Source organism: Copadichromis virginalis, linkage group LG22 (assembly GCF_057382275.1).
Source record: "Copadichromis virginalis isolate Kocher_CV1m ecotype Utaka linkage group LG22, C_Virginalis_male_GT1.1, whole genome shotgun sequence".
Classification (NCBI taxonomy): Eukaryota; Metazoa; Chordata; class Actinopteri; order Cichliformes; family Cichlidae; genus Copadichromis; species Copadichromis virginalis.
In genome coordinates, this window is record NC_140638.1 from 7355817 (window position 1) to 7376043 (window position 20227).

Genomic DNA, 20227 nt, shown 5'->3' on the forward strand with positions numbered 1-20227 from the left:
GCAAAACAAAGAGAAGTGTATTCGTAAAGATTTACCCTGCGGTCGTCCATCTTGGTGTTGAGGCTGCCCCACTTGTTCTGCAGCATGGCCAGGTTCTGCTGGGTCTGGGTGGTACCAGGTCCTGCTTCTTCTCCTCCACGAGCCAGCAGCATGGACTCTCCCTGATCCAGCAGGCGATTGTACTGCTCTGCACGTAGAGTCACCTGGGCTTGGAGCTCCTGCAGACAGCGAGAGCACAAACAGAAGATGATGAAAAGGTGAGCTTCATCGTGTCTAACAGGCCGTTATAGAACAATACAAGCTATTAAACTTTTATAGCCTCCATATGCCAAGTGTCTCTCTGTGTGAAATGAAGAGTGCGTTTGTAAGTCGATACTCTGCAGCTGCACAAATTTTGGAGTCAAAGCACTCCGGCACTGTTACAGAATCCCGTCCTAACACTGAATTAGATATGTGCAGAAGACTTTTTTGCAACATTCGTTTGTGATCTGCGATAGGAAAGCATTCCTCAGCTGCAGTAACAACAACTAATGCACACGTGCATAATGTCACACAAACCCTAAAATGCTTCCTCTACACATGAATGTTTTTAAGCAGTTAATTATTTTGTTCACAGAGGCACCAAAAATACTCCAACATGTGAGACGTAAAACACTTCAGAAACATGCAAGAGAGACTTTAAATGGTGTAAATTGGCAACGTTGATAAATTCTAACAATTCAGTCACGCGGCAGATCGAATTCAGCTAGTTTCACTTTGGTTTTTATTACCGTGACGTGGATGTTATGGCCCAATCTCAATATCTGATAGCATGATAACACGTCACATAGACATCCCAGTCTGTACTTCAATGTTTATTTATTTTTTATTCTATAAAGTATTTTTTTTCCCTTTTTCAGAGTTATAACACCAATGTGTCTAACCACTGTGGGCTGTGACGTGTGCCTGTGTATTGTCCCTGATGATGTGAGTATGAAGGTGTAACGTTACCATGTGTTGCTGTAACTGCTCCCTGGCGGTTTCAGGGAGACCGCCTGTTGGCTTGGCGGCAGACAGCTGGCTCTCGGTCCTCCTCAGCCACTGGAGGAACTCCTCCAACTCCCCATGGAAACCTTCAGCCTACAAAGACACCAGTGAGACACCAACAAGCATGAACAAGTTGAACCTAAACTGAAAATCATGTCATGAAACAATCAAATAGACCTATTATGATGAAATTAATGACAGAGCATCACAATCAACACTTCACAACCATTCAGATGATATAAGATCTACATCTAGCTCAAAAACAATCTAAACAATCACTATGAAATATATATTTTGTTAATTACCAGTCAAGTTAAAGCTAACTAAAGCAAGCACAGATCTAATTTTCTGCTTCTTTGCAGTACCTGCTGCAGGGCGGCCTCCAGCAGTTTTTGTCGCTCCTGGGTTTTGAGCAGTAGACTCCCCCAGCTCTGGTTGAGCTGATCGAGCTGATCCCTCAGGTTGCCCGCCTCATCGCCAGGAGAGGACTCCAGCAGCTCAGCGGCAGCGTTGTTCACAGTGTCCACTGTGGCATGATGGGACAGCACATCATTACGTAAAACCTGGGAAGGAAAGAGGAAGAAAGATTTGAATGCTGGGATGGAAAAATATACGCATAAGTGCTCTTCAGAAAGTTAAAACTGATTACAGAGATACACTTCCTGCAGGTAATAACAGGACATACATGGTGTTTAGCCAGCTCAATTTCGATGGCCTTGGGGTCAGAGCTGACGGGTCGCTGTGTGTCCAGAGTGGTGTGTGTGTGGGTCAGCCAGGCCTGCAGCTCAGACAAGGCATGCTGGAACTGACCCAGAGCCAGCAGGGCAGCCTCCAGTTTGTGCTGTGGTAGAAGAAAGACAGTCAAATACACGCAATTCTACAGGATACCAACAAAAAGAACAATATCAACAGCTTCCTCGGGAGAAACAGAAGAGCTGAGACGAAGAACAAATTTCAGATTTTAAATGTTAAGGTGTGCTTTCATCACCTGTCGTTGGGTGATTTTATCCCCCAGGTTTTCCCACAGGTGTCGGAGTTCGGTCAGCGGCTCCTGGATCATGTCTCTGTCGGTCTGGTCTGACACTTTCTTTAACAGCAGCTCCCCCTGGTGGCTCAGCTTCTCCATGTCAATCTGCTGCTGGTAAACCTCCACCTTGTACTGCTGCTCAGGTCAGTGGAGGCGCAAGTAGAAGAGCGAGGTGCGAAATAAGACAGAGAACAGCTTGTTGTTAGGCACTGATATACATCTGACTTTAAAAAGTGTTTGTAAGATATCTAGATTTTATACACAACTAGTGAAAAATCCAACTATCATTCCAACCTTAAGCTCCTCAATCTGTTGTTTGACAGTTCCCAGGTCAGTTCCCACAGTTGACATTTCACACAGCTTGATCACTGCGTTGTCCAGATAGTCAAACATGGACTGGAAAAATTACACAGAAATTATTCCAACAGTAATCCACGGGAACGTCCTGATCGCCACAGTTAAACTGGTACAAAAACAACTGAGCTTTTTATGGTAGCACTGCTATACAGCTGTATCAAGAAAGGGCACAAACCTGCAGTGCATCCTGATACTGAACTGAGGCAGTCATGGCTTCCTCCAGTCTCTCCATCCTCTCTCTCCATGTTCGGTTCAGTCCCTCCCAAGCAGCATTCATCTGAGAGAGCGATAAAAAGAGTCACCGTTTAGTAAAACGTTTCAGAAGGAAGTGGTCACTTTTTCACAACAACGTGATCCTGGTTTAAGAATCAGATATACTTTATTAATCTCAGAGGAAATTGTGATTTCTAACCTCATCTATGGTCTTCTTGACTTCAGGCTTCTCAGTTTCTCCACAAGCGAAGATGAGGTCAGCTCCGAGGGTCCTGACAAACTCCAGCTCTTCCCTCAGGCCATCCGTCTCCGCCTTGATGGCCTAGCACATGCACAGAGGGACATCATAATGACTCGTTTAGCATAAAAATGTGGAGGACAAAGACAAAAACAAACATTTCAGCTGTTGATGAACTCTTTCGTCTTCACGAAGCATGTTTCTGCCTCCTCCATACCTCAGCAGCCTCAATCTGTTGTTTGATGAGCGATGGGTCCACTCCGGGGTCCTCCAGGTCTTTCACGATATCTTGGGAGTCTCGGAGCGTGCTCAGTAGCGCCGCCACGTCGGCCCAGAATTTCCCAGCCAGGTCCAAGACATCATTGAGTTTCCCCTCTCGCTCTTCAGCACGCTGCCGGATCTCATCCCATAGAGAGCGCAGGCGGAGGAGGCGGGAACGGACAGCTGCATGAAAACAGGAAAAGAGGGAAGTGACATTTTAAAGAGGTTCATATAGAAACGCTGCTGGTCAGAATGGGAAACACTTCTTAGGTCACACAATGCAGTCTGGTATCAGTTTCATATGTCATATTAGTTTGGATCCTGACATCTCATGTACTGCACTGGTATGTTTGGTCTATTCACTCCCACTACCAGTGCACAGTGAGGCCTTTCATGTTGAGGAGGGCTGCAGGGCATCAAAGCAGAAAGGCCAACACAACAAAGATGTGTGTGTTCTGTCTCACAATGTGCTGAGCAGAACTTCACTGCTGGTTCTCCTCTTTTCCTTTTCTTTTTAAGATTTGCGAACTGACCTGGTGACAATTAGAGACCCACTCTCTTCAGCTAGTGAACTTACTGGACTGGAGCCCACAATAAGATTGTAATGGTTTTTACAAAGGTTACAGAAGCCTCTTTATTCTGAACCACTCCGAATTTTGATGCCCTGTACTCTTAGACAGGGAAATGTTTTGTTCCAGTCAGAGCCTGAATTTTCCATTTCTAGTAAAAGGTTTCAGAGCTGCACTGTTCAGTTTGTAGCTTGTTTATAAGCCAGTTATACGGAGGACTGACACTGCCAAATTAAAACTAAATGACTAATTCAGTATAATCATTAATATGACATTAAATCCTTAATAATGCAATTATAATTGAATTAAAATATAGGCATTTGTTGATTTCTGAAATGTCAAACTGATCATTTTTTCTGAATTAATTAAATTACATTTCAGTCTTTTTATTTATTCAATTCAAATCATATACAGATCGCTCTCTCTCTCCCTCTCTCTATAAAAAACTTTTTATTTATTCAATTCAATTCATATCATATATCTATATCTATCTATCTATAAAAAAAAATTTGTGTGTGAATTGATCGTTTATTTATGATTTTGGCAGTTTTAGTCCTCCATAAACAAGATGTCATGAGATCAGTTAATCCAGCCCCTCATCGCTGGATGCAGAATATGCGACAAATACAACTTTGTGACCTGCCTGCTTCTTTTATGTCTACACATTGTGAAGCTGTCACTGACAGACAGCTTCATCCTCGAGTCACTCACCCTGAGCAGCAGGGTCGTCATGAGCCGCTCGGCCGATGAGCTCCTCGCCGCGGGCGCAGAGGGCGGAGAAGCTTGGCAGCAGTTTGTCCAGCTCTAGTCCCTGGGCTCGGTGCTCTGCCAGCTGCTCCCTGATCTTCTCCACCTCTGCAGCCACGGGGGGAGGCTGCCGAAGCCGCTGCACCGCCCCCTCCAGAGTCTCCAACAGTGGGTCCATCTTGTCGTGAAACTGAGGGCATAAGGAGACGTGTAAGAGGACGTTTTGACGGAGGAGAGAATTTGATAGAGTTCGATAGCTGGGCGACATGTTGAAAGCGGGAAAATACTGAGATATCGCGTAGGTGGGCAGCCATCTGTGGCAGACTGCTCAAACTTTTTTTTAATTATAATTTTTATTATAATTTCATTTCAGATTTCAAGAGAAAATGTAATAAAATATCACTTCTTCACTTTCAACAAGCCAGCCAGGTTATGTAACTATGACAACGCAGGACTCAAACCTACCACACAAAAGGGAACTATAAATGTAGCAGACGTGTTACAGAAGAAAGAACTCGTGGTTCAATTCCTAAGAGGATAATCTTTCTAGAGGGAAATCAAACTGCTTGATTATGACAAAACAAATCTCATCTAACCACGAGGAGAGCGCTACATGATACAGAAGGACCTCTAGGACTTGAATCAAGCCTGGTGTAGACGCTTTATTCAAGCTTGCAATCATAAACCAAAGGGACCGATCTGATTCAATGTTTTGGTCACTCAGGGTGAGAAACAACATGATTCTTATGAATGTTTCAATCAATAAAACTGTAGCTGACACAAATCAATTCAAGTTAATTTTCCAGTGAATAAACGATTACTTTCAATACTGAACTTTAATCATTTATTTAAAAAAAAAATCGATAACAGCTTTCATCCTGCAAATGTGAAATAAAAAGAAAGCCCAATGATTAGCACTTGATTTGTGAAAGTTTTATTGCTTTAGTATTGATTCATTTTTTGTTATTTGATCCAATCATGTGGCCCAAACACACCCTGAGTGTCGGTTTCATGTCAGTCAGGGGTCTTACCTCTACCAGCTGGGTGATTGCAGTGAGCAGTGACCGTGGAGAAAATGGTGGTGAGGGGCAACACGCACAGCACATCCACAATGAACAAGGGATGGAGGAAGGGATGGGGGTTGCAAGGATGAGAGGTGAACATAAGGTTAAGGATTAAAGAGGGAGAGACGAGGTGGTGTAGTTTGGAGTGAGGGATGAGAAGAAAGTGGTGGACAGTGCGGGTGGAGGGAGAGAGGGGAGCCACATGTGGATTGGTTTGAAGAGGGTGGAGAAACAATGCAATGAGTTAAATCAGAGTCATGCAAACGGTACAAACTGATACATCGAGGGCAGCAACACCCGTGATTCAGTGATGTCTCGTGAAATGAAATGCAAAGAAAAAGTTAAACGTCTGTAAAGAAGATTACTTGATAAGAAGATGAAATATGGCACAAAAAATTATGTTTTGCTATGAACGTATGATGAAACACAGTTACATGAGGCCACTTTGGCTAAACAACAAAAAAAATTCAAAATCTGAAAACGACTAAAATAAAATGTAGCTTTAACTGCACGTGTAAGTAAATGTAAATGTATCTCCATCAAATCGTGTATCATCTAGTGTAGAGCAGGCATTAGACACAAAAACACACTTGCATACATCTCATGCTGTTATCATGTCAGACGTACTCATTTAGTTGTGGGCTGCAGACACTGCATTAAAGCTCTAAACAGACCTGGGCTCAAAAGCACTTCTTTTATCTGTGCTGACAGCCACACTGGTGTAGCTACACAAATTTGGCACAGTTTACTAAAATTATTAGACCCAGGTCTGCAGCTGAGGCAAAAATGTCCAAACATTTAGTTTATCCTCCATACCTGTGCAGACTGGGACACCGCCTCATCTAGTACTGTAGCACGACCTTTGACCTCCTCTTTGATGGCCTGGTACCGTTTCTCGGCATCTGCGTAGCGCTGCGTCACACTCGCACCCTCCTGCAGGCTGAGCTCGGCCAGCTGAGGTCCGATTTTCAGCAGCTTGTCGATGTGTGGCTTGTGTTCTGCTATGGACTCCCTGAGCAGCTGGAGAGGAAATTAAAAACACGGATAGTGAGCATTTATTTTAATCAGAAAAGCACAACCAGGTTATGATATTCAAGGTCTTCGCTTACTCTCATCTGGTCCTGCTGCAGCCGGAGAGCATCTGTGTCAATAGCTGGTGGTGGAAGCTGGGCGATGAGGGTCTCAGTTTCACCCAGCCACGGCTCCAGTTCCTCGCAGGTTTCCCAGAACCGAGCCACAAGAACCTGGGCCTGCTCCAGAGCTGAGAACCGCTCGCTGTGGCTCTGACTCACTGCATCATAACGAGCGCTCAAAGAGCCCGTCTTGAGCTGAGGAAGAGGATGACGATTCAGATATAAGAGATTATTTCTGTTGCACTTCTTGAAGGTTCTCACTTTCCTTCCCGTTCACTCAATACGCCCAGAACTGTGTCTGTGAGCATCTTACCATGAGTGCATCCTTCTGAGCATCACTGCATGCTTCTAAGATGTCGTCTCTGGTGCTGAGGAGCTGATCTACTGTGTCTTTGTGTCGGATGATGTCAATGTTGAACGCCCTCTGCACTTGCAGTTGGGCCACGGTCACGTCAGGCTCCAGACTCAGCGGCCCCAGAGATGCCAGTTTGCGCTCCGTCTCCCCAACCCAGGCCAGCTCTGCATCCACAGCCTCTTCATACTGAAGGGAGGAGTTAGCGTTCAGCCATTTTAACCAATCAAAGTAAAAAATAGAATGAAAATTTAGACTTATTAAACTACTTGCAGTACCTGCTGCGACCTCTGGATGGCAGCTTGTACCAGTTGAACCCGCTGAGTGATGGTTTCATCAGACTGTCGGTAGCGCTGGTTGGCGTCTGCGACGAGGCGGTCCAGGCCTTCCCGGGCTCGCCAAGGCACTAAATCCAGCAGAGCGCTGCCCACCTCGTTCACTGTATCCAACACCAGACGCTTCTCTGCTGACACTTTCTTCAACTCCTGCAACAGTGAAACTTTTAGTTTTATAGAGCACAATCTGCGAAAAAGCAGAAATATTTCCTATATCAGTTCTTTAATATGACCACATGCATCAACGTAAAGCTGAAATAAACTTGTCTAAATGGCATCGAGTGTATCATCTGTTTTTTTTCTGCTGCTTGAGTCAAAATGAGAACACCGAAAATGTCACCGAAGAGTGAAAAAACTGGAACAAATTAAATGGCAATAATCCTTTCAATAGCTTTTACAAACTGTTATGGAGCTCCCAGAAATCAATGTTTCTATGGTAACTCAGCTGTGGGTAGGTTGAGATTGGAAAGGCTGAAAATGTCATTATAGACGGGAGTTAAATGAGCTTTTCAGACATTTTGTACAATTTCTTTATTATGAAAATGTTAAAAAATGATCTTTAAAAGCTGTAAAATGTGGTTGACTGAGCAGCGCACTGGTTACTAAAAAGCGCAAAAGCTGATCGTGTAGTAAAAAAAGATGACGATGCTTCATCGTAGCCTGTTTTAAAGGAGATTCTGGAGAAACTGAAAATCAGTGTGCACATAAGAATGCCTGCAACTGATGCATGCAGTGTTACAGCGATACTCCAAACACAAATTTTTGACCCACTCGCTTATTGGCAGAGGAACAAATACACGAGGAACCTGTGATTCTCGTGTGAAAAACTGGAGCACAAACATTAGATCATCGTGTCTAAATATTTAACTTAAGAAATCCAGTTAAGCTGCCTTTAATTCCTTCTGCGGTCTTCATGTTTGCACACGATTATTTTTGTGTTATTTTGGCTAAATGGAAACAGTTTACAACATCCACAAAAACACAATTAACAAAAAAGAAAAATGCTGCCGTTTAAATCTGAAAGTCTGTTTTTAAAAGAATAAGAATCGTAACTACACCCGACTCCTCCCACCTTTTGTCTCTCCTGGTAGGCGGGTGAGGCGTCGGGCTCAACAGTGTTAAGCTCCGTCTCCACACCGTCCAGCCACTGGTTGAGGTCGTCGTGGGCGCTGGCGAATCGCGTGGACAGCTGCAGGGCCTGCTCCAGGGTACGGAGGGCTTTACTGCTGCCGGCCGTCATCTCGGCGTAGCGAGACTTGATGCCGTCGAGCTTCTCCTGGATCAGGAGGACCTCCTCACCTGCAGGACAACGCAGAGGTCAGGTAACTGGGTTCAACCAGGATACGTCAACAAACCATGTGCAGAGTGTATAAAAATATGATCTCCTTCATTCCAGCCGAGCATATTATCTCTGCAGAATCTTTAGTGAGACACACAAACTTGTTCAATCTAAAAAAAAAAAAATCGATATATTCTGTAAAATCTCACAGGATCCTCAATTTGACAGCTTGGCGCTCCTTTTATGGCCACAACATTTGTCTAACGGCCTAAATATGACAATAAAAACACAAAATGCAGTCATGGGTAGACCAACAATCAACTCACTAAAGGGGAAACAGTCAGCATGGCTAATATCAAGATATACCAAGATAAACAAAAACCAGATGTTACAGTCTGGTTCACTGCTGATCAAAAAATATGTGGTTTGGATGCGAGTCTCTCCCCAAGCCTGGACTTTCTGCATCCGTAAAAAACACTGATTTAAGAGTTTCTTTATCCTTTGGCAGATTTAATGCACAACCCGACACCAGACCAACACTTTTAAGTACAAGCCGAAAAAGGAAGAAACTCCTGAGAAGATTCACAAAGACGTGAGCGATCACCTGTGGTCTGTTTGAGTAGAGCTTGTCCGTTCTTGATGGCCTGGTCCACGGTTTTCTTCCTGCTCAAGATCTCTTCATTCAGAGCCTGAGGGAATAAAAGGAGTGAAAATGAACACGAACTGTTTTATTTTTGCAGCCAAAGACTTACTGGAAAAATGTAAGAAATAAAACAGCATCCAAGTTTTATTATACTCACTGAAACTCTGTTTATAATGTTTATTACACTTGATTTAAATGGGTTTAGCTCTGTTTCAGGCTTCTCGGTCCTTAAAGGAGACCTATTATGGTTAGGATCTGTCATATATGTACTGTTACAGTGATGGACGCTCATATTATAAATGACCTAAGAGGTCAATGTAGTCCTTCAAACTCTAAACCAGGGGTGTCAAACATAAGGCTCAGGGGCCAGAATCGGCTCAAAAACTGGAAAACATGAAGTAGTTAATCAATTTTAAACTTTTAACTTTATTTGCATAGGTTTTGCAGCTTTTCCTCATTGACACAACACCAAAGTAGGTAAATAATGGATAAACATGAAATGAAATTAAAATAATTAAATGTTTAATTAAACGTTTTGACACTGATAGAAGGGCAGCTGCACTGGTCTGACCCACTTAAGCTCTAAACGCTCCATTTCAGACAGTCACAGAGTGAGACTGTCCTTAACATCGTCACATGTGAACACTACTATTCACCCGACCCGCCTGCTTGAAACCTTTTGTTTGTGAGGGGCAGCGAGTAAGATGAAATGTGGCTTAAAGGGAGAGGAGTGGATATGAGGTCTTTTATAGCGGATGAACTGAGGGGCTACACCAGGGCTCAGTACGGGATAAATAAAGATTATTTTAAACTGTCAATTACACAAAGCTACTCTGGCAGAGTCCAATAATAAACAAGTGGAGCTGGAAGCATAAACACAATAGGTCCACTTTAAATATTCATATTTTTTTATAGTATAAATTGTTGTGATTTTGGAAAATGTGTAACTGAAAGTGTTTAACGCCCATGACACAAACTGTTATCTTACTGAAGGGATCTTATATTTGTGCAGCTCTCTCAGAGACAGAGTTACTAAGTTCTTGAGTTTTGAGGAGATGAAGCGCTTCTAGTGACACTCAGCGTGTGTTCATCAAGTCGTACCAGAGTGTGTTTGTGCTGCTCGGCCAGCACCTGGGGCCGATAGCTCTGTACAGAGACCTGAGCCAGTCTCTGAGCCACCTCCGCCAGCCAGTTCAGCACCTCTACCTCGTCCTCCCCAAACAGCTGAGCGTTGGCCAGTGCCTGCTCCAGCAGGCCCGCCCGCCTGGAGCACCAATCAGCAAGCTCTGAGTGACCAGACCTCACCGATCCCACACGTTCGCTTAACCAATCGCGATCAGCCGCGCAGCTGAGCGGGCTCAGCGATTGGCTCAGCGACTCGAGGTGGTCAACCTCTGCTTCCCGGGAAGACACGTCATCTTGGAGCGCCTGGGAAGTGAAGGTGTGCGTGTGTGTGTGTGCGAGAGAGAGAGTGTTTTTGAAGTGAAGGGAGGTGAACAAAGAAAAGAAAAACACAAAGAACATGGATAAAAACTTAAAATATGAGCATGCAGATGATAAAATCATAACCGACAAACATCACTGGATGACTGAATGACTTAAAGAGAAAAAACTTGACACCACTGAAATAAAAACCAAAAAAAGGAAACTCGTAGGAGGTCATGTTTTGATTGTAAATTAGTGCTTTGTGGTTCTAGGATGATTTTCATCAATGAAGATCGCCGACTCTGCTCGTCCGGATGGATGCGTCGTCTTTTCCCTCGACACACGGGGAATGAAAATCTATAAAATCTAAATGCAAGTCAGCGTCTTACCCTAATCGGGTCTCTGAGGGCAAACGGTACCTTGTGTTTGACGATCTGCTGGGTGATCTTTGCCGTCTGGGTTCCCATAGGCTCAGCAGAGCTTAGGCGTCTCTCCGTGGTGCTCAGCCATTCCCCGAGTGGCTCGAGGGCTTCGTGGAACTGAAGAGCCAAAACCTGCAGCTCCTCCAACTGCCTTTGTCTGAGAGACGAGAGGGGAGGAGGTGAGAAAACTCCATGATGAAGAGGAGGAGGAGCGGCAGGAGGAGAGGGGTCTCTTTATTGCTTTCACAGTTTGTTTTTTGTGTCACTGACAGATTGGGTCTTGGATGTTTGTCATAAAGTGGTTATATCTTTGTTTATTAAATGTTTCTCATAAATAATTCAGCTTAAAAGTATTTAATGAAAAGATAAAACAGATTACTGTAGCTTGACTGAGGCAGAGGGAGGATTTGCAAAGTGGTAAGAAAACACGACTTTTGTGCGCAGATAAGTGAGAGTCATTGCCAAGAAAAGCTTATCGCGTGTTTGTACAGAAAGCAACACTGTGTGTGTGTGTGTGTGTGTGTGTGTGTGTGTGTGTGTGTGTGTGTGTGTTCAGGAAAGACGCTGTAATAAACTCCAGAGACATGTCAGAGATTCTTCTATCATCTGCTACAGCTTGCAGCCGGGCATGAATGTGTAGTAACATTATACATTATGACTCCTCTACTTTTCACGAGCAGACACATCAGAGGTATCAAACCTCTTAGCTGTGCTTTGTGTGTTCGTGTATTTATGTGTATCATTTCCCTGGTGAACAAAAGAACCTCTAAAATTACACCACAGGAACCAAAAGTTATGATTCCAACATTTCTTCAGGGACAGAGGCGTTCGATGGAGCCACACAGAGATAACATGATGTTGAGGTAGACTTAAGTCACAACGTTACACGCAGCAAGGAACATCTTAACTCATAAATCATCTCTGCTGCGTTTTTCTTTAAAAAAGGATAAAGATTTAGACTTTAGCACTGACGACGCTGAAGGGGACTAAAAACAGAAAACACCATCAGAGCTTGGACCTGGGTTCTTCTCACAGAACCTGGTACAGTAGCTCTCAGGTATTTTGTAGGTGCAAAGCAAAGCAGACCCACATCTGCATGTTTTTATGTGGACTAATCAGAGCACTGTGTTGAAGATATGTGGACAACTCTTGAAAACGAGTATTAAACTATTGAAAACTGCTGCCAGTGTTTGTGCTTCTTGCATACTTTTCTGTTCAGCAAATCAGCGCTGGATTTAAGCGTATCGTCACCCAAATCAGGATACGCAGATCTGGCTTTTCAGAAGACCGCATGAGAGCGTCTTTCTGTCACCAGCAAAGACTGTAAATCCCACTTTGGGCCACCTTAGCTGTGAGGGGCTTTACCTGCCGCTGGCCTTGTCCAGCAGGTCAGACCATCTCTCTGCTAGACTCTGCAGCTGGGTCTGGATCTTCTCTCGGTCCTGAGAGTCTGCTGTGGCTGCAATCCTCTCTCCTTCAGCCTGGATCATGTCCACTGTCGGTCTGCGGTCATCTAACAATCTCTGGAGGAGCTGAAGGACAGGAACACACACTTAGCGAAGTTTGGAGTATGAACGAAATAACAGACCGCATTTCAACAGCAGTGGAGTCTGGAAATGGATCATAAAGTTAAGTAACACCTGATTAAAACAAAAACTGAACACAATAATGAAGTTGGCTTTAAAGCTTACGCATTAGAAGTCATCTGTTTATCTGCTCAATAACACTACCTAATTAAATTTGATAGTAATTACATTTCTGTCAACACGCTCTCATTTTCAAATCAGAACGTGAAAGCTAATCCGTCCATGTTTGTCAAAGGGCGGCGTGACTAAAATCAGAAAATATGCCTCAACAAAGCATGCAAGTCTGTGCTAATGTGTCTGAGGCGTGAAAGGAGTGAAGGGAATCAGAGAAAGTCTCCTTTTTTAATAAAATCAATTTGTCTGATAGTGCAGGTTGGCCGATATCTTTTCCATCTAAACTGTTAAACATTAACAAAGGCTGTTGTCACCTTTGATCGGACTGTTTGCACATTAAGAAACGACGTCTCTCATTGTTACTTCCTTCCTGCTTAGATATCAGCCCCACTCTCCCTGCTTTGAACCTCTGCTGACAGCTCGGCTTCAGAACGCACCCCCCCTGCAGGTGACGTGACTCTCCGTCACGGAGGTAAACACATGTGATTGATCGCTGGCTGAGACTACGGCCCCATATGTGCACAAACACAGGAAATGTATGTAGGATAAACAAGGGAAGGAGTCTGACTGTGTCTCTGAAAACAATACAACTCCACCATGTGTGCACATATGTGTGTGTGTGTGTTTTTATGCCAGTCTCGCTGGCAGACGGTCAGCTGGGGCCGTTTGGATGCCAGTCAGACGGACCATTGACCGAGTGTACATGTGTTTGTGTGCATGCGCTCGTCATTCAAATAACTTTTTGAGGTTGTTTGAGGATGAAGGACACTGAGGACATCTGAATAGCATAAATAATGCTGCTTTAAATCTGTGAAATTTAAAATCAGAGCAGACGCGGAATGAAAGCCTCACTTATGACCTAAAGCAGGGGTGCCCAATCCCGGTCCTCGAGAGCTACCGTCCTGCAGCTTTTAGATGCATCCCTACTCCAACACAGCTGAATCAAATGGTTTGATCTCTACAGCATGCCATCATGTTTGGCAAAGGCCTGATAACAAGCCATTCATTTGATTCAGGTGTGTGGGAACAAGGATGCATCTAAAAGCTGCAGGACGGTAGCTCTTGAGGACCGGGATTGGGCACCCCTGACCTAAAGCAACTCACTGATGCTGCTGAGTGTTGTGCTGCTTTACTTTACACTGAAACTGTTCTTCATATTTTCCCTCCTCTCTCATCCCTCTCGTACCTTTTGCTCTTGGATCTGGGCCTTGACCACGCGGTACTCGGCCGATGGAGGCTTCTGATTCGCTACCAGCTCCTCTGTGTCGCTCAGCCAGCTGAGCAACGGCTCCAGAGCATCCTGGAATTTCCCACAATGCAGCAGGGCCTCCTGCAGCTGGGCGATCCGCTCTGCCACCTGAGGACAGCAGAGATGATTGTGAATAGGGAAACAAAAGTGATTCGTAGGTTTAATAGAGTCAAGAGGTTATATCTTGGGATAAAGAAAGAGCCAATAAGCTCCAAAGGAAGTCAATCCCTAAAGACTTTCATGTACTTATGCAGAATTAAAGAGAAGAAATAGTCATGTTAACAGCTTGGCACTTAACTAACAGATTTAAAGAATAGTGAGGCTTATGACGAGTTTACTTAATACAGACTCGTCCACTTGTCAGGTGGATTCTGAGTAAACTGCTAGTTGGTACCCTTCAACTCAGATATCTGGAGCCATGAACTGGACTGCATGTTTGTTTCTTGGTGCCTTTTGGAGCATTTTGAATCAAATTCACTCTAAAAACAGTTTTCACTGCTGTGTGGTTATTTATAGAAACACACAGTGCATGAAGTGAGAAATTCTTTTAACATCTTTGTCACCAGTTTGCACAGAATGTGGAGGCAGCTTTCTAACAAAGCTTCATTCACTTCACCCTCTCGGCAAACTATGATAACACCTGGCTCCAAAAACCCCCAAACAGCCCTGCTGAAAATGCTAAACTTAAGAAATCAAAAGAAAATCTGTGACTGTCTACATCCACCTTTTACATATACGGGTAAATATATATAGAGAAGTATAACAACAAGCTGCCACTGCAGCTACAGTAAAAGGCTGAACTCAAAATGTGATTTAAAAAAAAGGACAACGTTATAACTCTTAATTTTCTTAGTCTTTGATGTGATGCAGAAGACAGTGAAAATTAAACATCTTTGCTGAGATAATGAAAAGCACACAGGAGTCGAGACCAGTACAGATGCACCAGTGAGCTTTAAGTATTTGGTTTTACCTTTAAACCATCTCCAAGGCTGAGTGCTTACAGTGCTTACGCTGCTGATTTTGGCCTATTATCTGTTTTCCCTGCCTGATCCTGATGGTTTTGACCATCACTGGATCTTTTCTAGAGCCGTACCCGCTTGTTGAGTGAGTTCCATTGGAGGTTGGTGGTCTCCAGGTTGTGCTCCAGCGCCTGGGTGTCGGTGTGTTTGGCGGCGCTCTGGATGAGACCCTGACCCACTGCGTTGACGTGCTGCAGCTTTGGCTGAATGCTGTCTACCTGCTCTCTCTCCACAGCCTGAGAGGAGAAGGAAGAGAAAGAAAGGGGTTTGTCACTGACTGTTTGACTGACTTACTCCATCCATGAATTATTAAAAAAGAAAAGAAAAAATGCAGAAGGAAAGAAAGAGTTTCAACTGTTTATTTAAACACACAGTTCAGCAGCAGTCTGCAGCCAAAAATACACCACATACTCAATCTGCACGACAACAATTGGAAGTGAACCGTCCCACTTTATGTGCCTACATATAGAAGTGGATATACTGGATAGAGAGGAGTGGGAGACAGGAAGGGAACTGGAAAAACGAGGGTGGAGGGAGGAGGAGAAAAAAAGGAGGGGTGAGGGGGGGATTACGAGGATTAGAGGTTTAGACGAGTAACAGGATGGCTGGAAAAGGCTGAGTTGACAACACACACACACAAACCGTACCGTATGGGTGCACACAGCCCTCACTCGCTCACACCCCCAAATCCAGACACAAACAGGCAGGCAGACCTACACCAACACACGTTTATAAAACATACACACACAACTTTGCCTGTCTGGCCACATTAATCACGCATGCACGTCACAGTGGAGGGCTGGAGCCATCTTGTGATGACAATAGAAGCAGCCATCCGACGCTAAAGACAACCAGACTTGACTTCCCAGGCCGAAAAAGACTGAGCGATAGCCAATAAGTCAGTCTCCCTCTCTCAGAGTAAAACTGTGTCACGGCTGTAAGCAAACACATTCTGCAGCGGTGACGGGTCCCGTTTGGCTCACCGATGGAAAACTGCAAAGCTCTCCAGCAGCTAAGGTGTCAGTAGTAAACTGAGCGGTATTAATCTGCAAGTTATTTATCTCGAACTTGGGAAAAATAAAATATATTAGATTTTTGAAACCGTATATTGACAATCTAATATTATTACTCGTCCCGTGGTAACTGTGATGGGCGTTTTTCATATCCTACATTTCTTTCAAAGGCCCCACAAAAACATCACATGACAAACCTGTGTGACTTGACTATAATTTCCACATTTCAGAATCTGGAGTTCTTCCCAGACCTATAAATTCTTGTTCCTGTTTGGTTTATTAATGCTGTTTTTCTAGAGGGGTAAACAGTTTTCGCTGCAGCCTTACTGTGAAGAAAAATAGCCCCAAACCACGACCTAATGCAATAAAATGTCAGGACAAAAAGAACGACATTCTGCTAAATTCCAGTAAACCATCCTGTTATATCCAACAATTTGCCAAATCCGCAAGACAAGGTCGAAAATTTCACAGTATTCCACCAACTTTCTGACCAGTGGGAACGCTGCAAACCACCACAAAGGAAATCTTCTTGGCTGCCTCTGGGATGAAATCCCATCAAATGGGAATCCATGACAGTAATGCCGGGCTGAGGGGCGGGGAGGAGGGGGCTGTCGTGAAAACATTTGAGAAGTCCTGACATTTAGAATCGGTCCAAAAAGGGAGAATTAGGTCTGGTGGTGGTGGTTTGTGATGCTACTGCAGCCAAACCCCAATGGCCACACAAAGAGACACACACACACAATAACCAGATGTGCACATCCAGGCCACACATACACAAGACTGTGGTAAATCCAATGCCTGAGGGAAAATAGCTGGTGTTAAACACTGAGGAGAGGGGGGCTCACTTAAAGCGAGTGAGAGGAGAAAATGGGAAAATAAAGGTTTGGGTTTCAGGGAAATGCCACCACAGATTGGGAGCATTCACAGCTGAAAGTGTTACCAAAGTAATAATGTAATACTGTGTTAGATAAATGGGTCATTATTTTCACTATGAAATGTTAGATATGTTGTGTTTTTGTAAAATTGTAAGATGCAAAACAATCCTGCATTCATCGATTTAAAGTCAGGTGACAGTGAACAGGTGAAAGGTCAGAAAACTGAACTTTCCACAGATTTCTATTCAAAGTTTTTCTATTAGATTCACTAAGAATAATCAAAGGTTATCTTCAGATATCCGCATTCTGCTAAGTAATGTTTTTTTAACGTGATAAAATGTGGAACTAAAGAGTGAATTTTCTTCAGGCTTTTAAATTTATGATGAAAAATAAATCTCGAGAAGAAGAATTACCATTCAGGACATGATTTGTTGAAGTCTAAAGCTTTGAAATCCTTACACCCGGATTTATGATGTGCTGGAGACATTTACAGACTCGCTGTTGTAGCTGGACTGGAAGTTGTTGAGCTGCAGTTGGTCATAATCAAAGGCTTTACAGGTTTCTGCTCATCTGGTTTATATATGGCATCAAACTACAAGTCGTCCATGCCAGCACGCACGTGTGCGTTTGTGCGTGTACTTCCATATCTGTGTGTTTATAGGATTCTTTTTTGTGCAGAAGTGCTAATCAGTGTGTGTAATTATGTGTGTGTGTACACGAAAGTGTTCTACAGGTATTAGTCGCTGTGCATGATTAAATATGAATGAGCCGTTTTTGTGTGTGTGTATTCCCGTCCAGTTTGGACACAGCTGTGTTGCGGCGATGGGCGTCATAGCTGCTTGGAACAGGAAGTCTGTCGGCCAGAACAACAATGACTTTAACCATGACCCGGCTCCACCCTTCGCCTTATCCTGACGTGTGTGTGTTTGAGATAGAGGAGAGCAGAAAAGGAAAAAACAGGGAAAGTCCGCCCATTCATCACCTACACACACGCACGCATGCACAGAGATGTATATAAAAACGTTATAGGTTGTGTGCGCTTGCATTTCTGTCTGCTCTCCCTCCTTTTTCTTTCTTTTCTTTCTGCCTCTACTTCAGCCGCCCTGCTCGCTCTCTTTCTCGCCAGCTCTGAGTAGCTGAATCTACTAAACCAGAGCTCTGGAAAATGTCCCACATACTTGTCATTCTTCTCTACCTCAGCCAGCAATGCAGCAAAAAAATAAGAATTAAAAATGCACCCAAACTCTCCGACTGATCTTACTTAGCTTTACTGCCATACTCAACCTTTCTCCTCACGTCATGTCATCATTCATCTTTCTACCTCCTCTCATCTTCCTCTCGTTCTCCCCGCCATAGCCGCCTCCTCCTCCCGTCTCCCATACTTCCCCTTCTTCCTACTCAAACTCTCCATCTGGACTGCAAACCCACACTGGCTTTCTCACTTCAGCCGCAGTTCAGCGTGGACAGGCGATACAAAACACTGGGATGAAGGCGGATCTGAGTAAAGCTGGAGAAGGTTGTGAGGTGTTGATACAGGAGGCTAAATAAAGCTCCGTTTGCAGTATCTCAACAGTTTAAAGAGCTGGTGAAACGCTTAGAAATTTAGCAGCCAATTCCCAGATTTAAGTATTTGGCCTGTGCCTCAAAGGTTAACAGTTTGATAAGCGCATCTTTCAAAGAGGATAAATAAATAAAAGAAACTTGCCAAACATTAAATATTCACAAGTAAATAAGCAACAGAATCAAAGCTAAAAATACAAGATTTATAATTTATATATTAGAAATGTGACACCCAAAGACTCGCACTGTATCTGCTTCAACACAACCGAGTGGGAGCGGTGTGGTCACGTTCTGATTCAAACGAAAGCAGCTGACATCACTTTTTTCCTCCAAGGGAGCCACACCCAGTTAAAGAAAGCTCTGTTCAAACTGTTCAAATTATTTGTCTGTATGTGCACCCCCACTGCTCGCAGCTGGAGTCTGATTGAAAAAACATGCTTTCAGGCCCTCAAGGAAACATCCATCATGAGATCACAGGCAGATACTGTCACTTAGTGATTAGTAGATTAATGAAATCATGATTTTAATGACTCCCAATGACTATGAAAATGAGAAAATAGAAAAAAATGCTTATGTGCTCAATCTGTCTTGTGTCATTAATCCCTTTCAGCCCTTTCCCCCCTAAAAGCCCCCTAAAAACTCACTCACCGTGGAGATGAGGGAAAAAGAGAGCCTTTGTTCAACAATAGTAACCTAGAGGTTAGCAAAAGCTTTAACATGGTTTCCAAAGGAGAATCCATGTTGGAAAAGGATTATTAATGATCGCCTGCTTGCCAGCACCTGTTGATTTTTCTGCACAAAAACATTCCCTACTCTGGGCATGCCTCCTGACCAAAACACCATACCATACCATACCAACTTTATTTCTAAAGCACTTTAACATAAAACCAGAGTTTCACAAAGTGCTGTACATGTTAATAGCATACGTAAAGAAAATTAAAATGAGATACGATAAAATAAACAGATACAATAAATTGAAACATGTTAAAACAAATTGAGTCAACCCCTCTAATCAATGCCAAAGGCTTCAGCGAATAAATATGTTTTAAGAAGACTTTTAAATTCAGAGAGAAGAGGCCTGCTTAACATGCAAGGGCAGATCATTCCACAACTTTGGAGCAGCTACAGCAAAAGCACGATCACCTTTAAATTTATACTTAGTTTTCGGTACCTTAAGGAGCTGCTGATTGGCGGACCTAAGGGAACGGGCAGGTGTATATGGTTGTAGTAGCTCCGAGAGGTAGGGGGGGGGGGCCAGGCCATTAAGAGATTTAAAAGCAAATAAGAGAATTTTAAAAACAATCCTAAAATGTACAGGTAGCCAGTGGAGTGAAATTAAAATAGGGGTAATGTGCTCAAACTTTTTTGTTCCAGTTAAAAGACGTGCTGCAGCATTTTGCACAACCTGCAGGCGCCTAATGGACGCATCACTAACCCCAAAATAAAGTGCGTTACAATAATCCAGCCTAGAAGTAACAAAGGCATGGATTACTGTCTGAAAATGCTGTTTCGATAAGATAGGCTTTATTTTGGCTAATTCCCTCAAATGAAAAAAGCTAGATCTTACAACAGCTCTGACCTGGCTTTCAAGTTTAAGATTTGCCTCTATTTTAACTCCCAGATCAGTGATGACTGGTTTAACATACTGTGCCAGTGAACCAAGATCTATAATAGTGGCCTCAGAAGCGCCACCAAAAACCATCACTTCTGTTTTCTGTTC

At 43.5% G+C, this 20227-nt stretch overlaps 1 protein-coding gene across 7 annotated transcripts in view; it reads right to left on the reverse strand.

Moving 5' to 3' along the window:
• The window catches only part of macf1a (microtubule actin crosslinking factor 1a), a 224494-nt gene that overhangs the window by 15555 nt on the left and 188712 nt on the right, over positions 1-20227 (reverse strand). For 6 of the 7 annotated variants that reach the window (XM_085446511.1, XM_085446513.1, XM_085446512.1 and 3 more), the window contains 21 exons: positions 15134-15295; positions 13978-14148; positions 12457-12623; positions 11089-11248; positions 10346-10672; positions 9206-9290; positions 8395-8621; positions 7266-7472; positions 6949-7176; positions 6612-6830; positions 6319-6522; positions 4403-4628; positions 3079-3305; positions 2823-2945; positions 2586-2687; positions 2348-2449; positions 2015-2188; positions 1712-1867; positions 1392-1589; positions 991-1119; positions 36-218 (listed from right to left, as the gene is read on the reverse strand). In XM_085446511.1, the coding sequence (XP_085302637.1) occupies positions 36-218; positions 991-1119; positions 1392-1589; positions 1712-1867; positions 2015-2188; positions 2348-2449; positions 2586-2687; positions 2823-2945; positions 3079-3305; positions 4403-4628; positions 6319-6522; positions 6612-6830; positions 6949-7176; positions 7266-7472; positions 8395-8621; positions 9206-9290; positions 10346-10672; positions 11089-11248; positions 12457-12623; positions 13978-14148; positions 15134-15295 (3777 nt within the window). The remainder of the gene's footprint in view (positions 1-35; positions 219-990; positions 1120-1391; positions 1590-1711; positions 1868-2014; positions 2189-2347; positions 2450-2585; positions 2688-2822; positions 2946-3078; positions 3306-4402; positions 4629-6318; positions 6523-6611; positions 6831-6948; positions 7177-7265; positions 7473-8394; positions 8622-9205; positions 9291-10345; positions 10673-11088; positions 11249-12456; positions 12624-13977; positions 14149-15133; positions 15296-20227) is intronic. The other variant, XM_085446515.1, reaches the window with a different exon arrangement.